The sequence below is a fragment of the Bos mutus genome, chromosome 11 (genome assembly GCF_027580195.1).
Source record: "Bos mutus isolate GX-2022 chromosome 11, NWIPB_WYAK_1.1, whole genome shotgun sequence".
Classification (NCBI taxonomy): domain Eukaryota; kingdom Metazoa; phylum Chordata; class Mammalia; order Artiodactyla; family Bovidae; genus Bos; species Bos mutus.
The window spans coordinates 18,283,543-18,303,380 of NC_091627.1; the positions used below are offsets into that span (position 1 = coordinate 18,283,543).

The 19,838-nt window shown below is 37.2% G+C and overlaps 1 protein-coding gene across 1 annotated transcript in view; it reads right to left on the bottom strand.

The window, feature by feature from the left end:
* The window catches only part of KIDINS220 (kinase D interacting substrate 220), a 92,698-nt gene that overhangs the window by 11,979 nt on the left and 60,881 nt on the right, over nucleotides 1-19,838 (bottom strand). The window contains exons 23-28 of the mRNA XM_070380189.1: nucleotides 17,617-17,795; nucleotides 16,287-16,513; nucleotides 13,893-14,006; nucleotides 13,109-13,165; nucleotides 6,817-6,849; nucleotides 1,185-1,313 (exon numbers count right to left, since the gene is read on the bottom strand). Of these exons, the coding sequence (XP_070236290.1) occupies nucleotides 1,185-1,313; nucleotides 6,817-6,849; nucleotides 13,109-13,165; nucleotides 13,893-14,006; nucleotides 16,287-16,513; nucleotides 17,617-17,795 (739 nt within the window). The remainder of the gene's footprint in view (nucleotides 1-1,184; nucleotides 1,314-6,816; nucleotides 6,850-13,108; nucleotides 13,166-13,892; nucleotides 14,007-16,286; nucleotides 16,514-17,616; nucleotides 17,796-19,838) is intronic.

Sequence of the window (19,838 nt, forward strand, 5' to 3'; positions counted from 1 at the left end):
TGTAAGGCCTCCTCAGACAACCATTTTGGCTTTTTGCATTTGTTTTTGAGGATGGTCTTGATCACTGCCTCCTACATAATGTCAAGAACCTCCATCCATAGTTCTTCAGGCACTCTATCAGATCTAATCCCTTGAAACTATTTGTCACTTTCACTGTATAATCGTAAGGGATCTGATTAGGTCATACCTGAATGGTCTAGTGGTTTTCCCTACTTTATTCAACTTAATTAAGTCTGAATTTTATAATAAGGAGTTCATGATCTGAGCCACAGTCAGCTCCTGGTCTTGTTTTTGCTGACTGTATAGAGCCTCTCCATCTTTGGCTACAAAGAATATAATCAATCTGATTTTGGTGTTGACCATCTGGTGATGTCCATGTGTAGTCATCACTTAGAAGAAGGTGTTTGCTATGACCAGTGCATTTTCTTGGGGCAGTAAGATAGTATATATGTTTGTAATTAACTTTTTAGATGCCATCCTTTAAAGTATGTAAATACTAGATGCTGTTGTTAAAGTTCTACTTCACTGTATGTCTGATAGAAAAAGTATAACTTAGTAGAAATATCTATTAAAACTGGGACTCAGTTAGCCCTGTACATGGGAAGACATCCTCGAAATCTCAGGTTCATGGTAATTACTGGAACTGCAATAAAAGATCTAGGAAGAACAGAACCTCTTCAAATGTGTCAGCCTTGCAAACCCAAAACTCATAGGTATTATCAAACGGGACATGATCAGAGTCCTCTAAGACATGAAAGTGAGAATTAGAGGGACATGAAGAAGTGTGGTTTACTTGGATAATTGTTAAATTACAAATATTACAACTAAAGAAAGTGTAACAGAAAAGGCTTTCAAATGTTCTATGCTGCATACTGGAAATGTAAGTAGTTGTTAACCTTAATCTGAAATCCTTTAGAGCTTTCAATCAATATTTCTCATCAAGCACTTTTGACTTACATGAGATCATTGTGAAGTAGCATTGTAACACAGCGCTTTCTTTTATCCATCTCTAAACTAAGGCATAAAAGGGCAATTTTAGGATACAAATAGTAAGAAACCTATTTCCACCTGAGCTTTCCCATCTCAGCAGAGAACTCATCTTTGATAGCCTAAATACAAAATGCTCGCTGTCCACAGAGCCCATCTCCCATGCCCTTGAGTGAGCAGGTAAAAGTGCAGGTCACCTTTTTGATGGTTGCACAGTACTGAGGCAGCATGCTCTGGTCCAGCCCTTCAATTTGTTTCAGTTTCTCACAAACCGCATCCACGTTCATCGAATTCAGTGGTATTGTGCCTGAGGCTGGGCCTGATCCCTAGGTAAGTCGTGGGAAAACACATGTATAAACAGCATTTAATGTCAGATATATGCAGTCATGTGACAGAGAAACACTTATGAAGTTACACTATAAAGTACTTCAATTAAAGATACATTTTCAAACTTAAGTAAAAACAGTGAATGTGTGCAGCATGGGACATGCCATTAGAGAACAGATTTAGCTACTGTTTACCTTAAAGAGTATCTTTTATTAGAGCAGATATAGCCTGATCAAAACCACTTTTCTAAGAAGACATAAGTTCCATGAGCCAAACCAAGGCCAACTTCAAGAAAGCCTAACCTCAAACCTCAAGAGAGAAAGGTGTAGCCCTTAATAACAGAAAGACAGGGGCTTAAAAAAAGAAAAGGAATAGGGGGAATTACTGATGCCTATAACATACAAAAAAATATAAAAGGTAAACCTATGAGATAATTTTAAAAGTGCTAACACTCAGCAGCTTTAAATGTCTTCACAGATTACCTTAATAGTCTACAACAGCTCAAGTTTTCAGATCTTGATCATATTTTATATCCAAGAGATCTTGGATAAGAACCTATACAATAATCGTGTAAATGTAAACAACAGTATTACTTAACACATGTGGAAGTAAATATAATCCATCAAAATTCAGTCTCATTTAAAATAAAAATCAAAATAATAAACCTAGTGTTTACTGAAAAGAAAAATATTTTCTGAATACAGAGACATACTAAAGAGGTATTTGCCTGTGGCTAATTACATACGAATCTCCTCAATTACAGATGTGGTCACTGGGGTCCAAAGAGGTAAGTTTTGACTTCAAACTCACAGAATAAACAGCTAGTTAGTGGTAGATTCAGACTGGAACCCTAGCTTAACAGGTCTTACAACTTTCTATTTTCTTTGTTGCCATTGTCTATTTTTAAAGAGTTTATAGAAACTATAACCAAAATAAAGAGAAGACAAGCCAACTAGTATAGAGGGTAATGTTACAAATGATCTGTCTTGTTTACCAGTCAATTTAGTCTTAAAATGATAAATATCATTTATCCTATCCCCAAGGATGTGCCAATTTAAATTTTCTACTGCCTCTTTTGTTATCATCAAGAGAGAAGTAGACTATGACAGCCAAAACTGCCTGGGAGCTACTTGTTAAACATTATTTGTAACATGAAAGCATTAACATAATACTCTATTATGAATTGATAGATAAATATACACACACAGTATATAAATAAAATATACCTAGTTACATATAAATATAGCTAGCAGATGAGACCATACTGAACAGACAGTAAGGTAGTCATTTTATAAGAGGGAGCCTCAGGAAGTTTACAAATGTAAGATAGTCCCATAAAAATTTGTAAATTAATGATTTGGAATATTCTATTTCTGCTTTATTGACTATGCCAAAGCCTTTGACTGTGTGGATCACTATAAACTGTGGAAAATTCTGAAAGAGATGGGAATACCAGACCACCTGATTTGCCTCTTGAGAAATCTGTATGCAGGTCAGGAAGCAACAGTTAGAACTGGACATGCAACAACAGACTGGTTCCAAATAGGAAAAGGAGTTCGTCAAGGCTGTATATTGTCACCCTGTTTATTTAACTTATACGCAGAGTACATCATGAGAAACGCTGGACTGGAAGAAACACAAGCTGGAATCAAGATTGCCGGGAGAAATATCAATCACCTCAGATACGCAGATGACACCACCCTTATGGCAGAAAGTGAAGAGGAACTAAAAAGCCTCTTGATGAAAGTGAAAGTGGAGAGTGAAAAAGTTGGCTTAAAGCTCAACGAAGATCATGGCACCCGGTTCCATCACTTCATGGGAAATAGATGGGGAAACAGTGGAAACAGTGTCAAACTTTATTTTTCTGGGCTCCCAAATCACTGCAGATGGTGACCGCAGCCATGAAATTAAAAGACGCTTACTCCTTGGAAGGAAAGTTGTGACCAACCTAGATAGCATATTCAAAAGCAGAGACATTACTCTGCCAATAAAGGTTCATCTAGTCAAGGCTATGGTTTTTTCTGTGGTCATGTATGGATGTGAGAGTTGGACTGTGAAGAAGGCTGAGCGCCAAAGAATCGATGCTTTTGAACTGTGGTGTTGGAGAAGACTCTTGAGAGTCCCTTGGACTGCAAGGAGATCCAACCAGTGCATTCTGGTTGGAATGCAAGGAGATCAGCCCTGGGATTTCTTTGGAAGGAATGATGCTAAAGCTTGAAACTCCAGTACTTTGACCACCTCATGTGAAGAGTTGACTCATTGGAAAAGACTCTGATGCTGGGAGGGATTGGAGGCAAGAGGAGAAGGGGACGACAGAGGATGAGATGGCTGGATGGCATCACTGACTCGATGGACGTGAGTCTCAGTGAACTCCGGGAGTTGGTGATGGACAGGGAGGCCTGGCGTGCTGCGATTCATGGGGTCACAAAGAGTCGGACCACGACTGAGCGACTGATCTGATCTGATTTATAGCTTGTTTTTAATTAAATATAAATTTAAAATATGCCATATATTATACGGTCTGAAGTTCACTTACTTCAAAAATACTAAGTACAGCACAACACTAGTATTTCCACGATTTAGTTTTCATATTTCTATACATAGTTCTATTTTCTGCCTGGATGAGAACAGCCAATATTTAAGTGTTAATTACCCACTATGTGCTATGGAAACTTTAAATGCTTTCTATGAATTTTTAATAACCATATTTGTTTTTTCTTTCTTTTTAAATAGGTTTATGTGAAATATAATTCACTAACAATTCTCCAATTTAAAGTACACAATTCAGTGATGTTAAGTATCTCCTCACAGCTGTGACACCATCACTACACTCAACTTTAAGACATTATCAGAGCCCTAAAAAGCAATTCTACACTATTAGCAGTCAACCTTCATGCCTCCCAACACCCAGTCCCAACCCCTAGCAACCACTGACCTACTTTCTGTCTCTGCGGATTTGCCTATTTGGGATATCTAAACAGAACCACACAATCTGTGACCTTTCATAACTCACTTCTTCCACTTAGTATATTCTCAAGGTTCATCTATGCTATAGCATGCATTCATACTTCATTCTTTCTTATTGCTGAACAGTATTTATCTTTTAAATGATCTTTAATACTGTTTTTCAAATGTTTTCATTCCTCAACCTATTTCTTCTTTCTGGGTACATTTATACTTCTCTACATTTCCGTGATTAGATAAACCACAAATGCACAGTTTGATCATACTGGATTATAACTGGATTATAATGATCGTACTGGATTATAATTCACAGAATTAAATGCCATGAATCCACACTGATATAAATAAAAAGTTGAGTAAGTAAGTAAATGAGGAAGAAGAGACAACTTTTACTTATAGAATTCCAATTAATAAATGTAGAATGGAAAGGAAAATTACCACCTGGAAAACACAACAGAAGCGGTGGTACACAAGACACCACTAAAATTCATGAGAAAAGTATAAGGAGGAACAGGATTATCTGCAGAGTTTCAAAGTACCTCCCCCTAAATATTCATTCATTACAAGGGAAAGACACACCCTGACAGTGTTGAAACCTAGCAGATGCTGCCCTAACCACATGACTGAGGTCCATATGACCACTGGGAAGATGCAGGCCCTCGCAGACCCTCAAATGTGACACACAGAGGACACACATCACGTTTCTGTGGGTCTCTTGCAAAGATGTATAATCTCCTTCTAATCATTAGGAAATGGTGAACAAACCCAAACAGAAGGGCAGTCTACAAAATATCTGATCAGTATTCTTCAAAAGTTTTACGATCATAAGAGACAAGGAAAGACTGAGGAATTGTCACAGATTAGGAAACTGTAAGGAAATAACAAAATACAACTGGACTGGATCCTGGACCAGAAAAATGAAATTAGTGGAAAAACCGGTAAGATTAAAATAAAGCCTGTATTAAGAATATTGTACAAATTTTCATTTCTGTTCTGGGGAAATACACTACAATTAGGAAAGATGTTAATATTAGGGGAATACTGTTTTTGTATCTTTGAAGTCTAAAATTATTTTAAAGTAAAAAAAGTTTTTAATCACAAAAAGCTTTTTAATTGTGCTAAAAAGAACAAGTATAACAGACATGGAACTGATTAACTCTGTCTGTGTGGGGGCAGGGGAAATGTAAAATGTTAGAGAGTAACATTGGAGAAGGCAATGGCACCCCACTCCAGTACTCTTGCCTGGAAAATCCCATGGACGGAGGAGCCTGGTAGGCTGCAGTCCATGGGGTTGCTAAGAGTCAGACACGACTAAGTGACTTCACTTTCACTTTTCACTTTCAGACACTGGAGAAGGAAATGGCAACCCACTCCAGTATTCTTGCCTGGAGAATCCCAGGGACAGGGGAGCCTGGTGGGCTGCCATCTGTGGGGTCGCACAGAGTCGGACACGACTGAAGTGACTTAGCAGCAGAGAGTAACATTCCCTTTAAGAAGGGCCTCAGAAAATTCAGCAAGACAGACACGTTAATAAAGACACTACTCTTTCCTCTGAAACAGGAAACTCCACATTGTTTTACTTTCATGATCCTTCAAGACTTCTACATTTTATCACTTGAAAACATATTTTGTCCCTCATTGGGGATTATGTAGAAGATAGATATTATTTTTGAATGACTTTTAGGAGTTTTCTAAGAAAAAGACACACAGGTACCCTGTAATTCCATCAAAGCTATGGTTAGACTATTGATTATTTGTGAGTTGGATCTTATCAAGATAAGGAGTAGATTATTAATATATTAAAATACAATATGCTTCTTTGAATAAAAGAGAAATGGTAAATACTCGCCCAGTTTTTTCTAAAGTAATCATATACAATGAAATTATTTTGAAACCAAATAACCCTTAGTATCGAAACAACAATCTTTGGATGGAAACCTCGCAAAAGAAGAAAAAGTACAATAGTTGACAAGGAAAAGGTATATTCAATAATTCAATCTGTTAAGTTCTTAATAGAAAACATTACTTAATACATAGAATGGTAATACTTAAGAGTTTATCATGCATATTCTTACTTGAAATTTACCTGTTACAAGTCAAGGAAAGTTCATTTCAGTATATATCACAATCTACTAAAAAACTGTTTTTCTAACACAGAAAACTGAATGCAGAAGATGTTAGTTTGCTTAAGACTGTTAAATATTTACAAACTTCAAAATATAGACAAATCAGAATTCCTACAGGTCAAAGTAAAACAAAACATTTAAATTACTTTGATGTAATTATATTATTTTATATTGTAAGTAGATTAAAACTACACTCTGTAACATCATCATCTTCAGTAAATTATCAAACAAGCTTAGAATTGATTAGCCAGAAATGAGAGCCATGCAGAGGCTGAAAGCAGCTATTAAAAATAAACCCAAGGCACTGAAATGAGCACAGGTTTATAAACAGCCCAGCAGGAAGTTGCCAATGATTGCTTCTAACAGACTAAAATAAGAAAAATGAATAAGATTTCACTGAAAGTTTCTGTACCTGTCTCTGTTTGTTAAACCCAGAGTCACACGGCTTTAAGGAAGGAATAAAACAGAATGAAGGACACGAGCTTAAAGGAAAACATCAAATACACTTTTGTGATAAACACAGGCAGGACTTCTGTCACTCTGTTTTCCCACGACTCTGAACACACCATCTCTATAGCAACACAAAGGAACATCCGTGCACAGGCACACACACACCACACACACACACATAATTTAATTTCATTAACATGTGCTTGGTAATTTTAAAATTGTACTCTCAAATTTAATATTCTTCCTGTTAGAAGAATAAGCCATGGGCCATACATTCAACAAGAAAACCAGATAAATCAAATTTGCTATAAAAAGTCAATACTCCTACTATAAACAATTATTATAAAAATTAATTTTTAACATTCTGATTAAAAAACTACAACTATTAATTTCAGATTAATTGCAACCTTTAATAGTAAGGTTTAAATACTTGGAATTCACATGATCTCTTCATAAAACATTTTCTAGTCACACTAATAGTTAATGTTCAGAAATATACTTTTCAGATTTAGGTTTTGTTTCACTGGGCATGCACTGAAGTATCATTTGAAAAGAAAGGCCATAAGAGCCTAGCAGCTCAAGAAATCATAAGTGCAACAGTGAAAAAATATTGGCACATTATCAGTAGGGTAACTATTTTACTAATGCAGTTTTCTTTTTTTATTTTTTGTTTTGGCCACACTGCACGGCTTATGGGATCTTAGTTCCCCAACCAGGGATTGAACCTGGTCCCTGTCAGGGAAAGTCCAGAATCCTAAACAGTGGGCCAGTAGGAAATTCCCGATTGTAGCTCATTTAAATCCCTAATTCAAAGCTGACACACTGCTATCAATTATTGTTCTGCACAGATTAGGCTGGTGGTAAATATTCTCAAAATAGTTCAAATAATCTAGAAATAACTAACAATGTTGAGTCAATTTATAATGTTCTTTTAACATGTTCACTATCTGGAGCACTTCATGGGAACTCTGCTTTCTAGTTTACATATTAAACTTACTATAGGTACTTTTTTTAGAAAGTTACTATGAATATCTGTGGAAACTTGAAAAAATATCAAACAGGAGCACTGATGAGATTACAGTTTTCTAAAAGATAACAAAACACAAAAGAAGGCTATTGTTATCAAGTTGGAAAATATAACTTTCTCTTCAAACTACATGAGAAATAATACGTAGGTTAAAGCTGACAGATGAGGTTTGATACCACATGCAAAGGGCAATCTTTTTAAAAAACTCAAGTTCAAAATATGATTTTGTTATTTTTTTTTTTAACTTTTAACTGTACTCTAGGATTTCAATGGTATCAATATTACAATATCCTATTTCTTCAACAGTGTCTCAACCAATTTAGTTGTAGTTTAGTGTTTAGGAAAAATGTTTTCTTGAGCTGAAGTCTGGCACACAGACTTTGAAGCTGGAAGTGAATACAGTTTTTCACTATTTATGAAAAGAAAAAAATGTTAATAATTTTCCAAACTAAAGCAGTTAATAAAAATGCACTACTAAATTGCTTTAGACAGTGTGAGTGAATCTCCAGAGACAAGGTCCTGGGGGCTGGCAGAGAGCACCCAACCTAAGACTACAGGGAAACCTGAAACATGCCCTGCCTTACCCATGGCATCTTTAGCTTTCTCGTCCAAGTTTGCTCCTGAACAATGACAGGCATCCATGACAGACAGGCATGATTTGGACATCCATTTGTTTCAAAACAGGTTACTAGTTCTAAACCAGTGGTGGAAATAAAATGATCTACAGTGGAGTCCCATCTTTTTTTCACTTGGTTATTCTACCAACTGGATTCAGTTTAATGAAAACCAAGCCTTCATTTCTAGGACTTTTATTAATTCAGTAATTTTCATCCATCTCTAAAAGTAATGGCACATCAGAAGGCAGGATACTACTGCTCTTAATAATGCCTCTGAAGTTCTTTACCATCCAACGTTGTGCTAATCAGTTTTACGCCTTTTCAGTGAAGCAGCTGATCTAAAGCTACCAAGCAAACCCTGCAGCAGAGAAGGTCGAGAAAGAGTGACTTGGTAGCACTGATCATTCCCCTCCTCGGCAGCCCTCCAACTCATCAGCTCCAGGAAGCCAGAGTTTTCATCAGTTTTGTTCACTACCCATCCCACTGCAGTAGTCAAACAGTGGATGATCACACAGGCACGTGAAGGACTTGATGGTAAGTAATACAAGGAAGGGTACAAGGATAAAGAAATCCTCCATTACTCTTTCCTTTGAAAACATCCTCTTCAAGGAAACATTCCCTGCTTTGAAAAATGAGTAGTCACACCGTAAATAAAAATAGACCGAATGTGACTCTTTCAAAGGGCAACTCTCTGAGAGACCACAACAAAATGCCACTGAGGGGCTCATGAATGGCCCTCCTTGCTGGGTTCATCCCTTCATGGTGACTGGGTGATCTGAATGCTGCTACTTCCTAGAGGGGCCTAGACTGAAAGAAGGTAAAGGCAGCAAGTAAAATTCTCCCGGAAAGCTTTCAAAAGTGTAAAGTATTTGGAGCATTCAGACAACCTGGAAATCCTTCTCAATTCTAGGAAAACAAACTGATTCTAGGAAATCAAACCACCTTTGGGGGCCAGAAAAGCATCAACAGATAAAGGGCCAAGTTAATCTAAAATGACTGGCGTGTGGGTGCACCACTCCCACCACTGAGGAGAGGTTATTTAACACAGTTTTAGTTTCTGAGTCTTTAAAGTTTCATGGAATTTGGATGGTAGTAATAGTAATAATTATTAAGTAATTCAAGTATGCGAAGGCTGAGTAATCCTTAAATCAGACCTATGAGGTAAGGCCTGCTTTTTCCAGATGAGGGAGTATCAGAGAGCTTAAGTAATTTCTCCAAGGTGGAGAGCTAATCACCAGGGCCTATTCACCTTGAACACCAAGCTCCTGACCAAGTCAGGCTTAGTATTAATGGAGGCAAAGGGGGCAGCACAGTGGTGAGGAACGCTTCCAGGTACTGGCCATGCAGATTCCACTTCTGCACCGAGGGCTCCCTCCTGTGAGCCTCAGGTCAGGTACACCTACAGCATGGTGCTGGACTAGACCATGGGTACTGGTGTTCTCTGGGCTTCCCAGTGGCTCAATGGTAAAGAATGGTAAAGGAGACGTGGGTTCGATTCCTGGGGAGGGGAAGATCCCCTGGAGGAGAGCGTGGCAACCCACTCCAGTATTCTTCCCTGGAGGCTCCTATGGACAGAGGAGCCTGCTGGGCTACGGTCAGTGGGGTCGCACAGAGTCAGACACGGCTGAGCACAGAGCATGAGGCTCCCCCAGAGGCAACGCAAATCCGCCAAGGTGGAGGCCAGAGTTCTTGTTTTTACTGGTTTCATAAACTTAAATTCTGATTGAGATTTCATTTCTTAAAAAGTCTTTTCTGCTTTGAAAGTCTGAAAAACACGAGTCCTTTCTAGCTCTAATATCCTGGGGATCCTATCTCGGGCCCAATGTTAATGTATTCTTTGTCAGTTTTCTAAGATTTGGCACTTATTTTCTCTACTATACAATCACAGAGGAAGAAAGCCAGCACAGAGGCTTACATTTTGCATCTTCACCTTCATGAAACACCTGGACATATCTGTAATTTATCTGCTAAGTCTTGGCTGGCCTTCACAAGTCACAGTCATTACAGTGTTCCTGAATGTGAGAAAACCCAGTTGTTTTCATAAGGATCCACTTTATAAAGGTTGATGAGAAATTTCTTGAGGTTAAAAAAAAAAGATGAGACCATCTATATTGAAAAGATCACAGAGAGCTGGTTAACTCTCTGTGATCAGGTGTTTTTTTTTTTTAACTCATTATTCTGTGTCCTCATTGACAATTTGTCCAAAAATGTTTATGTAGCTCCTGCTTATCCATAAGCAGCTCTGGTCATCAAGTGCTGCCCATAGGGGGACAGTTGAGTGAACAGACGTGAACTCAGTCTGCAGTCTTATCTCAGGAATTACAGTCTTTTACTACAGGCCTGGCAAGTCATAGGAGCCATGAAGAGCTAAAAAAGTTTACATTAACTACTTCTGTGCTGGTTCAGTTATAAAGATCCCATAAAATGTTCCCCTGGATAGATACTTCTCCACATTTCCACCACTGTTTTTTTAACATGGCTTTGAACTAAGTCTCTACTTGGACTAGTCTACTGCAAAATAAATGCTACATGCTACTGTCGTTAATTTCTTATAGGCAAAGAAGGCTTGGGAAGCAACTATTATTCACTAAGCAGATTACAAAACTATCACTTAATATTAAAAGAACAGCAAATCCTACAGTTATTTTACTAAACAAAGGCACTAATATATTCAGAGCATGTTTACTCTTTGTTATTGGGCTTATACACACAACTTAAGAATTGCATTATTTCCCCTTCCCCAAAAACTCATTTTAAAACTTGCCTAATGCTCCTTCACTGGTCCCTGAAATTACAGACACCTTTTACTTACAAGTGTTGTCCTTAAGGATGGGAATAGCTATTTCAGCATGTCTCTGGCATTAAGACCATCAAATTCTTCACAGGACCTAACTTTCATCAAAAGTTTGCTGAGGAATTTCAGCTCAGACAATTGCATTGCATGCATGAATCTATGTATTAAAGACTCACTGACTAAACTAAAACTCATTCTTGCATATGGTGGCAATGATCCATGGACTAAAGATTCCTCTAACACCCAAATGAAATTACTATGGTTTATTGTGTCTATCATTCGTGGATAATGAAGTCTCTCAAACACTTCAGCTAAAATGTTAATGACTTAAAAAAGAATAATCAGCCCCTCAATGAAAACACCAAAATGGTTCTCTTTCTATTTCACTAATATTAACTCAAAGAAAATTAAAGTTACAAAACCACTGCCTATTCAAGCGCATGTCTTAAGTTAAAAATTATGCATAAATTCAGGATGCACTATTTCACTAAATTAATTCCAACTGCTATGCCACATTTCTTTATATTAGATTGATGTTCACATGGGCATAACATTCTGCAAATAAATCAACAGAACTGAAAAATACAAACTGGGTTCTTAAAATTCCTCATTGACTGAATGAAGATTCTAAGTCGCATCATATTAAATGTACTTATTAAGTACAAAGACTTAAATAATAAATATACAAAGTGACTTCCTACAAAGTTATTTTTTTTAAAGAAACCCATCCTAAAGTGTTGGGGGAAAGTTTTAAATAATCCCCTTTACATGCTGGACTAGCTTTGTTTATCTGGAAATTTTATTTTAATAAATACAGTTGACCCTTGAACAACACAGGTTTGAACTGTGCAGGTCCACTTACATGCAGATTTTTTTCAGTGGTAAATATAACAGTACTAACAGCAAAGAATCTGCCTGCAATGCAGCAGACCCAGGTTCTATCGATTCCTGGGTTGGGAAGATCCCCTGAAGAAGGGCATGGCAAACCACTCCAGTATTCTCACCTGGAGAATTCCATGGACAGAAGAGCCTGGTGGGCTACAGTCCATGGGGTTGCAAAGAGTCAGACATGACTGAGCGACTGACACCCAAACACACACAATCTGAGGTTGTCTGAATCCAGAGACACAGAACCACAGATCAGGACGAAAGATTTACACTGGAGGGCTGACTATAAGTTCTAGTTTCTAATTTAGACTCCTAGGATTTTAGGCTGGTAGGAGGGTCAGTGCCCCAATTCCTGCACTGTTTAAGGATCAACTGTATATAGATAAATAAAAGTAGCACTGTAGCAGCACTGAATTTACACTAAGTGTGGGCACTGAGATTAAGCATGAGTCACTGAGGATCCATTCCTGGTCTACATCAAACTAGTTCACAATGTCTTTTTTGTAGTCTCAAGGTCAATTATGAATATTTTCAAAAATATTCTACATGTGCAGTACCAACTTCAGGAAAAAAAACAGGCAAATGTGAAAATAAGGCCCAACATTAAGGAACAAATACCACCAAGTGAATGCTCCTGATGGTTGCTGGAAGAACCCCTTCCTTACTGGACGACCAAAAAAGAAAAAATACAAAACCCACCCCACGTCATTGAAAAAGGGGAAAAGCAGGAGGAAATGAAGGGTAAAGTTAAACATTAGCTTTTTAATTAATCCGTGAGCTATAATTATTAGTACTCAGCTACTCTACACTAACAGCCCATCACACCACAAATGCAGAGTTAGTGAACTGCTGTCATCACGATTAAGAGTCGTTACTGCTGCAAAAGCGGGAGAGGCTCGCGGTCCACACCACAAGACTACTCCATTACCCTCGAGGAGTCTGTGGGTGAAGAAAGGCCCTCAGCAGCATCTTCCTTGATAACTTCCTAGCAACACAAAACAAGAGTGTGGGTGAAAGGTGACGGGCTGAGCCAAACAAGGATGATGAATGAACAGGATGCTAAAATAATATGTGACAGTGACACCTGAATGTGATCAGACTCTTTTCAATGATATTATTTTTAAATTTAAATAACAGTTTAAGTTCTAAAGCTTTTACCTCCTAATTAAAAAAAAATTAGCAGGGAAATGTCTTTCTTTAAATTGGTAAACTAAGTTTATCATCAGTAACACCTAGAATTTTAGGCCCAAATGTATTTCGCTTTGGATTAGAGTTAATAGTACATCTGGATAATTTCCTTGCCCTATTTAATTCCTGCTATTCAATAAAAGTGTTCCTCCAATATATGCGCTACTTTTTATACATAGGGCTAGCATATATTTAGATAGATAAAGATACCATATATGAATGTGCTTTAAAAAGAAATCAGATATAAGCAGATGTAAAAGTTTAGTTGTAAAAGTTTGATAACAAACAATACATTTTAGGCCAGAAACTCTGGTTGTAAACAACTCGTCATTCATTCCCTGAGGCTGCTAGTCATTTTCCTTCCATAGATCCTGACCAAAATGAAAACAAAATACATTTTGTGTTAGTAATAGGTTATGTTTCTTGAAACTATTTATAAAATAAGTTGTGCTTTTACTACAGAAAGGAAATAAGCAAACTTCTATTTCTGACTGTAATACTTAATTACCCTTTTTTATACTTACTAGGCCATTGCTCTGATCTCTGGGCAAATTCGTTTTTACTGATGGACGTGAGATGAGATGGTGGGAGCCGCCAGGGCAGTACCTTGGCGTGTAAAGGTAGGGGGCAAAGAATGGCTATGGAGAAAACACGTGACAAAACAATTACCAAAATCAAAGTATAATGAGCTTTATCAAATGAAACTAACCAACAAAATACAACTCCAAATTTTTAAATGCAAGTGACAAAACAGAAGAAAAAAATGCCTCACTCATATTCTATAAGATATCAAACCCAAACTTAAGTCATATTATTTAAATTTTTATATTGTTGATTTAATACAATCTTTTTATAAAGCAACTAAAGTTTTGTACAAGTTGACACCAGAGTTTCTCTTTACATTTAACACTTTTATGGGCGGTTTACCATGTGTCAGGTTCTAAGTGATTTACAAATACAAATATTAACTCACAATCTCACCCAAAAAAAAGCAGAATAGAATCTCAATTGAGTATTATTCTTTACCAAAAAAAGATTAGCCTTAACTAAGACCAAAAAAACAGTCTGAATTATTTAAGAACCTCCTAGCATGGATTTCAGGAATATTATTACTCCAAGTTGCTAGATTTTACTTTATACCCTGGAGTTTATGCTATCTGCTAAATAAGCAAGGATATTATTTAAAAGGGAAATCTACTGTTTAGAGGAAATCTATAACTATAGGATTTATCTATAGCCAGCTTCATATAAACCGGAGCTATCAGATTATATGGGCTAAAAATAAAGATTAAAACATATTAAACTTCATTACACTGATGTAACACCTTCCCTTACTTTTTTCATTCCTGCCATTTTAAGAAAATTGTTCAGCTTTTAACTTTCAGACAAAAAATAACTAAATCTAAAAGCATAAGAATTTTTTAATGTTTTAAAAATAATAAAACACTACTAAAGCATCGTACATCATTGTTGTTCACATGAAATTAGTGAACACAAAGTCTCCACCTAGATGGTATGATAATTACAAAAAAAACTTCTTGGTCTCAAAACATCAAATGTCATCTGATTATTGGTTGAGACATTTATGTAAAATTACAGCAGATTTCAGGACTGCTAAATAAAAACCTGAATTTCACACTTCCTAGCACTCAGTTAAAGTTTACAGAGATGAAGTATGTTATCAAATGCTATCATTCCACCTTTTCCTCCTTATTTGAGTAAAAGGATGGAATAACATTCATAAGACCTCTAAAGATGGTATACCTAATTACTTACATGGCTACCATTTCTCAAAAACTGAAAAATTTAAACTCTAGAATTTCTTCTTTGCCACGTTTATTCAAATTTCTCTTTCTAGCTTACTGAAAGTTTATTTAGGCATGCATTGGCTTCTGTGAATGCTGCTGCTGGTGCTGCTGCTAAGTCGCTTCAGTTGTGTCCAACTCTGTGCGACCCCATAGACGGCAGCCCACCAGGCTCCCCCGTCCCTGGGATTCTCCAGGCAAGAATACTGGAGTGGATTGCCATTTCCTTCTCCATCTGTGAATGCTAGCCCCTATGTTTTCTCACTTCAGACTAAAGAGGGAGACAACAAAAATAAAGAAACAATGGATTTTAGAGTTCAGTTGCAGAAAATATTGGGTTGGTCAAAAAGTTCATTCAGGCCTTTCCATACCATCTTATGGCAAAGCTTGAACAAACTTTTTGACCAACCCAATATAATAGTAGGGCCGTTGTTCTGTTTTCCTACAGAAAATATTAGTGTTCAAGACCATTAAAATGAGGATAGCTTGGAGCTACTAAACTCGACAGGGTCTGAATACTGCTGATAATGAATTTGTGCTCTCATCATTTGAAGTAGAAAATTATATTTATAGTATGAAAATAATTATACATGACTGAAGGTAGTGTGAAATAAAGCTCTAGAAATAGACTACATGCTATCTGGCCAATAGCATCTGAGTCCTCCTTCAAGCACTAGGACCCACCATTATCTCACATTTAAAAGCTGTATCACATTGAATATAGGTTTACTGAACTAAAAATTATCATTGTTTTGAATGCCAATATAAGTTATTATACAAGATACAACAAATGGAACATCTGTTTAGAAACCAAGAGAATTTCAGATTGCTTTGAAGCTCAGAACAGTCACTGCTGACCCCACAGAGTTCACTTTCTTATCAGGACAATAAATCAAAGCAAAAAGCATCTCTACTATTCAGACTCAATTGAGATCTAGAACCTGTTAAGATTCAAAAATCTTCTGATTTTTAAAAAATATTACATTCAAACAACATTTTTTGTCTTTACAGCTAAAGTACAGTTTCAAAATGGTAACAGACTCCATTAGCAGAACACTTCTAGCCTTTTCCTGGAAGAAATTCTTCAATTTAAGATGCCGGGCACTTGCTTACCCTGTTGTAGAAGGGGTGCTGGGGTCCTGTCATGCCGCTGTAGTAGCTGCTATGAGGCTGCGGCGACACAACCCCTCCCCCGAATGGCCCATTGAAGGAGGTGGACGAAGAGCAGACAGACGCTGGCTGACTGTAGCCGGACGGCGGTCGAGGGGGAGGCTCGTGCAGAGGTAGCGGGGGATACGCAAGTCCTCCGATATTAATCTGGTCTCTTGCAGCACGAACATCTAAGAGATTAAATGATACCCCAGAAGGCAAAAGAAAATAGAACATTAGTAACCAAAGAAAATAGAACATTGGTAACTAGTCCAATTACCACTTCCTCCTTTAGTTACCGGACAGAAAACATGACTGATTATATCACTCTTGCCAAAGATTCCAACTGGCTTTACAGAACAGACAGGGAACTCTGAATACTCCACAGACATTCTTAGTAAGAGGCACTCAACTACTTCGCATAAAAGTTTTTTTCACCATGTGAAAAGTCACCAACATCTGTATTCTCTTCGGTTACCAGAATTCTGAATTTTTTTTCTGACTTTTCAAGGTATTTGTGCTATCCTAACAATTCTTCTGACACAGTTTTGCTAAATATTAGCAATTCATCCTTGTGTAGTAAGTACAATGTTAGCTAAGACTGTGGGTTTGCAAACCATATGACACGTCCACCTCTGAACAACCACCAACACTTCCACAGTCAGAAAATACACCTCAGACAACTTATAACAGGTATTTTAAAAAAGAACATATGAAAATACAGTCTCTCTCCCTCTCCATAATTCATGGAAAATGCAAAGGTGGGTCAGCAGTACTGTATCACACAAAAGAGTGTGTGTTTCAATGAAGGTTGAGTGTGTGTTTTCGTGAGCATACAGCAGTGCCTCAAGAGCAACTTTAACTTATCCAAAACCTTCATGTTATTATCATCAAGTTCTAGTCCACAGATTTAACCTTTGAAAGGAATATCAACTTTCTTACTGCTCTGGATACAGATCCCTATTAAAGACAGAAGACTGGTGACAGAAAAATCACAGTGGGTTGACAGCTTGAAGTGGTAACTGTGTAGTAAAAGGAATTTGATTCCAGTGATGCTTCAGGTGTGTAGGCTGGGAAACATAATAAGGTCAATTTAACAAACAGCATTTTCCCAGCGTTCCCAAAGGATGCTGAGACCCCCATCTTCAGTTTCATTAACTCTCCCTGGTGGTGCTTGGTTCAATATTTCCCATTTTTTTCTTGGAGCAGGAGAAACTTATACAGCCAAGTTAGAAACGGGAAAATTTTTTAGCACTTCCAGAGAGGGCAAATTAAATTTATTACTGATACCCACCTGCAATAATCTCCCGCAGTTTGGGGTCCAGATTTACAGTGCATGGCAAAAAGGTTTTCACATCTCGAGCCACAAGAACTGGGGTCCTTGAAGACAAAAACACTTCAAAATTTCTTATATCTCCATCTATTTCAAGCAGTGGCTCAACATCTTTAGTTGTTGGAATATTCTTTGATATTCTTCAAACAAAAAACAAATGAAGATGGTCATTATAATCATTATTAGGCAAATTCTGCATGGAACTTAAAAATGTGTTATTTATAAAAATAAATAACACATTACCCAGTTTGCTCTCATTAATTTTTTTAAAGAAAAAGGAACAAAATAAATGGTACATTTTCAAAATTACTAAGGCGACAAGTGTGAGGTCAGAATTATATTGCCTTAACCAAAGAAGAAGGGAATGGCAACCCACTCTAATGTTCTCGCCTGGAGAATTCCATGGACAGAGGAGCCTGGTGGGCTACGGTCCATGGGGTCACAAAGAGTCAGACACGACTGAGTGACTTTCATAACCAAAGGCAGAATTTGGGCAGGGAAAACAGAAAAAGGACAGTAACATGTTAATGATTACCTCACAGTGAAGACTGAGTTACCACTTTACACACATGAACAGTGGCCTCAGACAAACTCAACAGTCTGCCTAAGCCACGTGACATGAGAGAATCTAACTGACTCTAAAAATCATGTTTTATTATAAAATGTCATGGCTCTTTTTTAAAAAAATTTTTTACTGTTTGGCTGCACCACATAGCATGTGAGACTTCAGTTCCCTGACCAGGGGTCTCTTCCTGTCTCCTGTGGCAGAAACATGAAGTCTTAACCACTGGACCACCAGAGAAGTCCCTAAAATGCCATGATTCTTGCAAAAGAAAAGAAAAATAAAGAATAATTTCTAAATAAATTATGCAAACTAGAAAAATGCATAGATTTTTCCATTTTTAAAAAAGGTTTTATTTTCTATTAGAAAATATAAAGTAATCTATGCTTACTATGCTGCTGCTGCTAAGTCGCTTCAGTCATGTTCAACTCTGTGCGACCCCATAGACGGCAGCCCACCAGGCTCCCCCGTCCCTGGGATTCTCCAGGCAAGAACACTGGAGTGGGTTGCCATTTCCTTCTCCAGTGCATGAAAGTGAAAAGTGAAAGTGAAGTCGCTCAGTCGTTTCTGACTCTTCCCGACCCCATGGACTGCAGCCTACCAGGCTCCTCCGCCCATGAGATTTTCCAGGCAAGAGTACTGGAGTGGGGTGCCATCGCCTTCTCCGGTGCTTACTATATAAGCATACATATAAGACAAAGAAGTACAAAAGAACAGAAGGGGTTAAAAAAACCACATAATTTTACCAACCAGACACAATAACTACTAATATAGTATCAGTCTATGTTTCATTATGCATAACTTTTTACATAGCTAAATTTTTAAGTAAATCAGGCAGAGGTCTTAAACATAAAAAAAAGTGACATTCATTAAAAACTACTTTAAAAATTAAAAACACTTCTATGTTGAACTATACGAAACTGCGAATTTTGTAGGTCAAAATGGTAAACTACTGACAATTCCATAGGTTTCAACCCACTACATGCAAGGTCACGGGCTAATCTGAGGCAGTAAGAAAAAATACATCAGAGAAAGAGAAAAGAATGGAAAATGTGAAGGAACTTAAAAGACAAGGAGATGGATGGAAAAACCTGGATATAACCCAATGTCTGTTAACAATGAAGAGATAAATAATTTGTGGTATATCCATATAATGGAATACTACTTAGCAATAAAAAGGAATGGACTTATTTATATATCTACAACATTGATAAATCTCATAGTAAATTATGTTGCGTGAAAGAATATAGCAAATAAAGAACAGCTGTATTTTTTTCATTTATACAAAACTAGAAAATAAAAACTAATCTATAGTGACAGAAAGAGGATAAGGGTTTGCTGTGGAGTCAGGGATGAGGGGAGACAGGCAACAGGAGAGACTTCATAAGAATGGGAGGAGACTTTTGGAAGTCACGTGTCTTCTCTCCTGGTGGTGGTGGTGATTTGGTGGCTATAGATATATATCGAAACTTCAGGAACTGGACAATTTAAATATGGCCATTTCTTGTATGTTGATTACACCTCAAAAGCTATTTTAAAATCACTGTAAACTTGAAGATATCCTCAAAACACTCAATTCCCAATTAGCTAATAATATTAACTGTGAGATTATAGTAAGCCT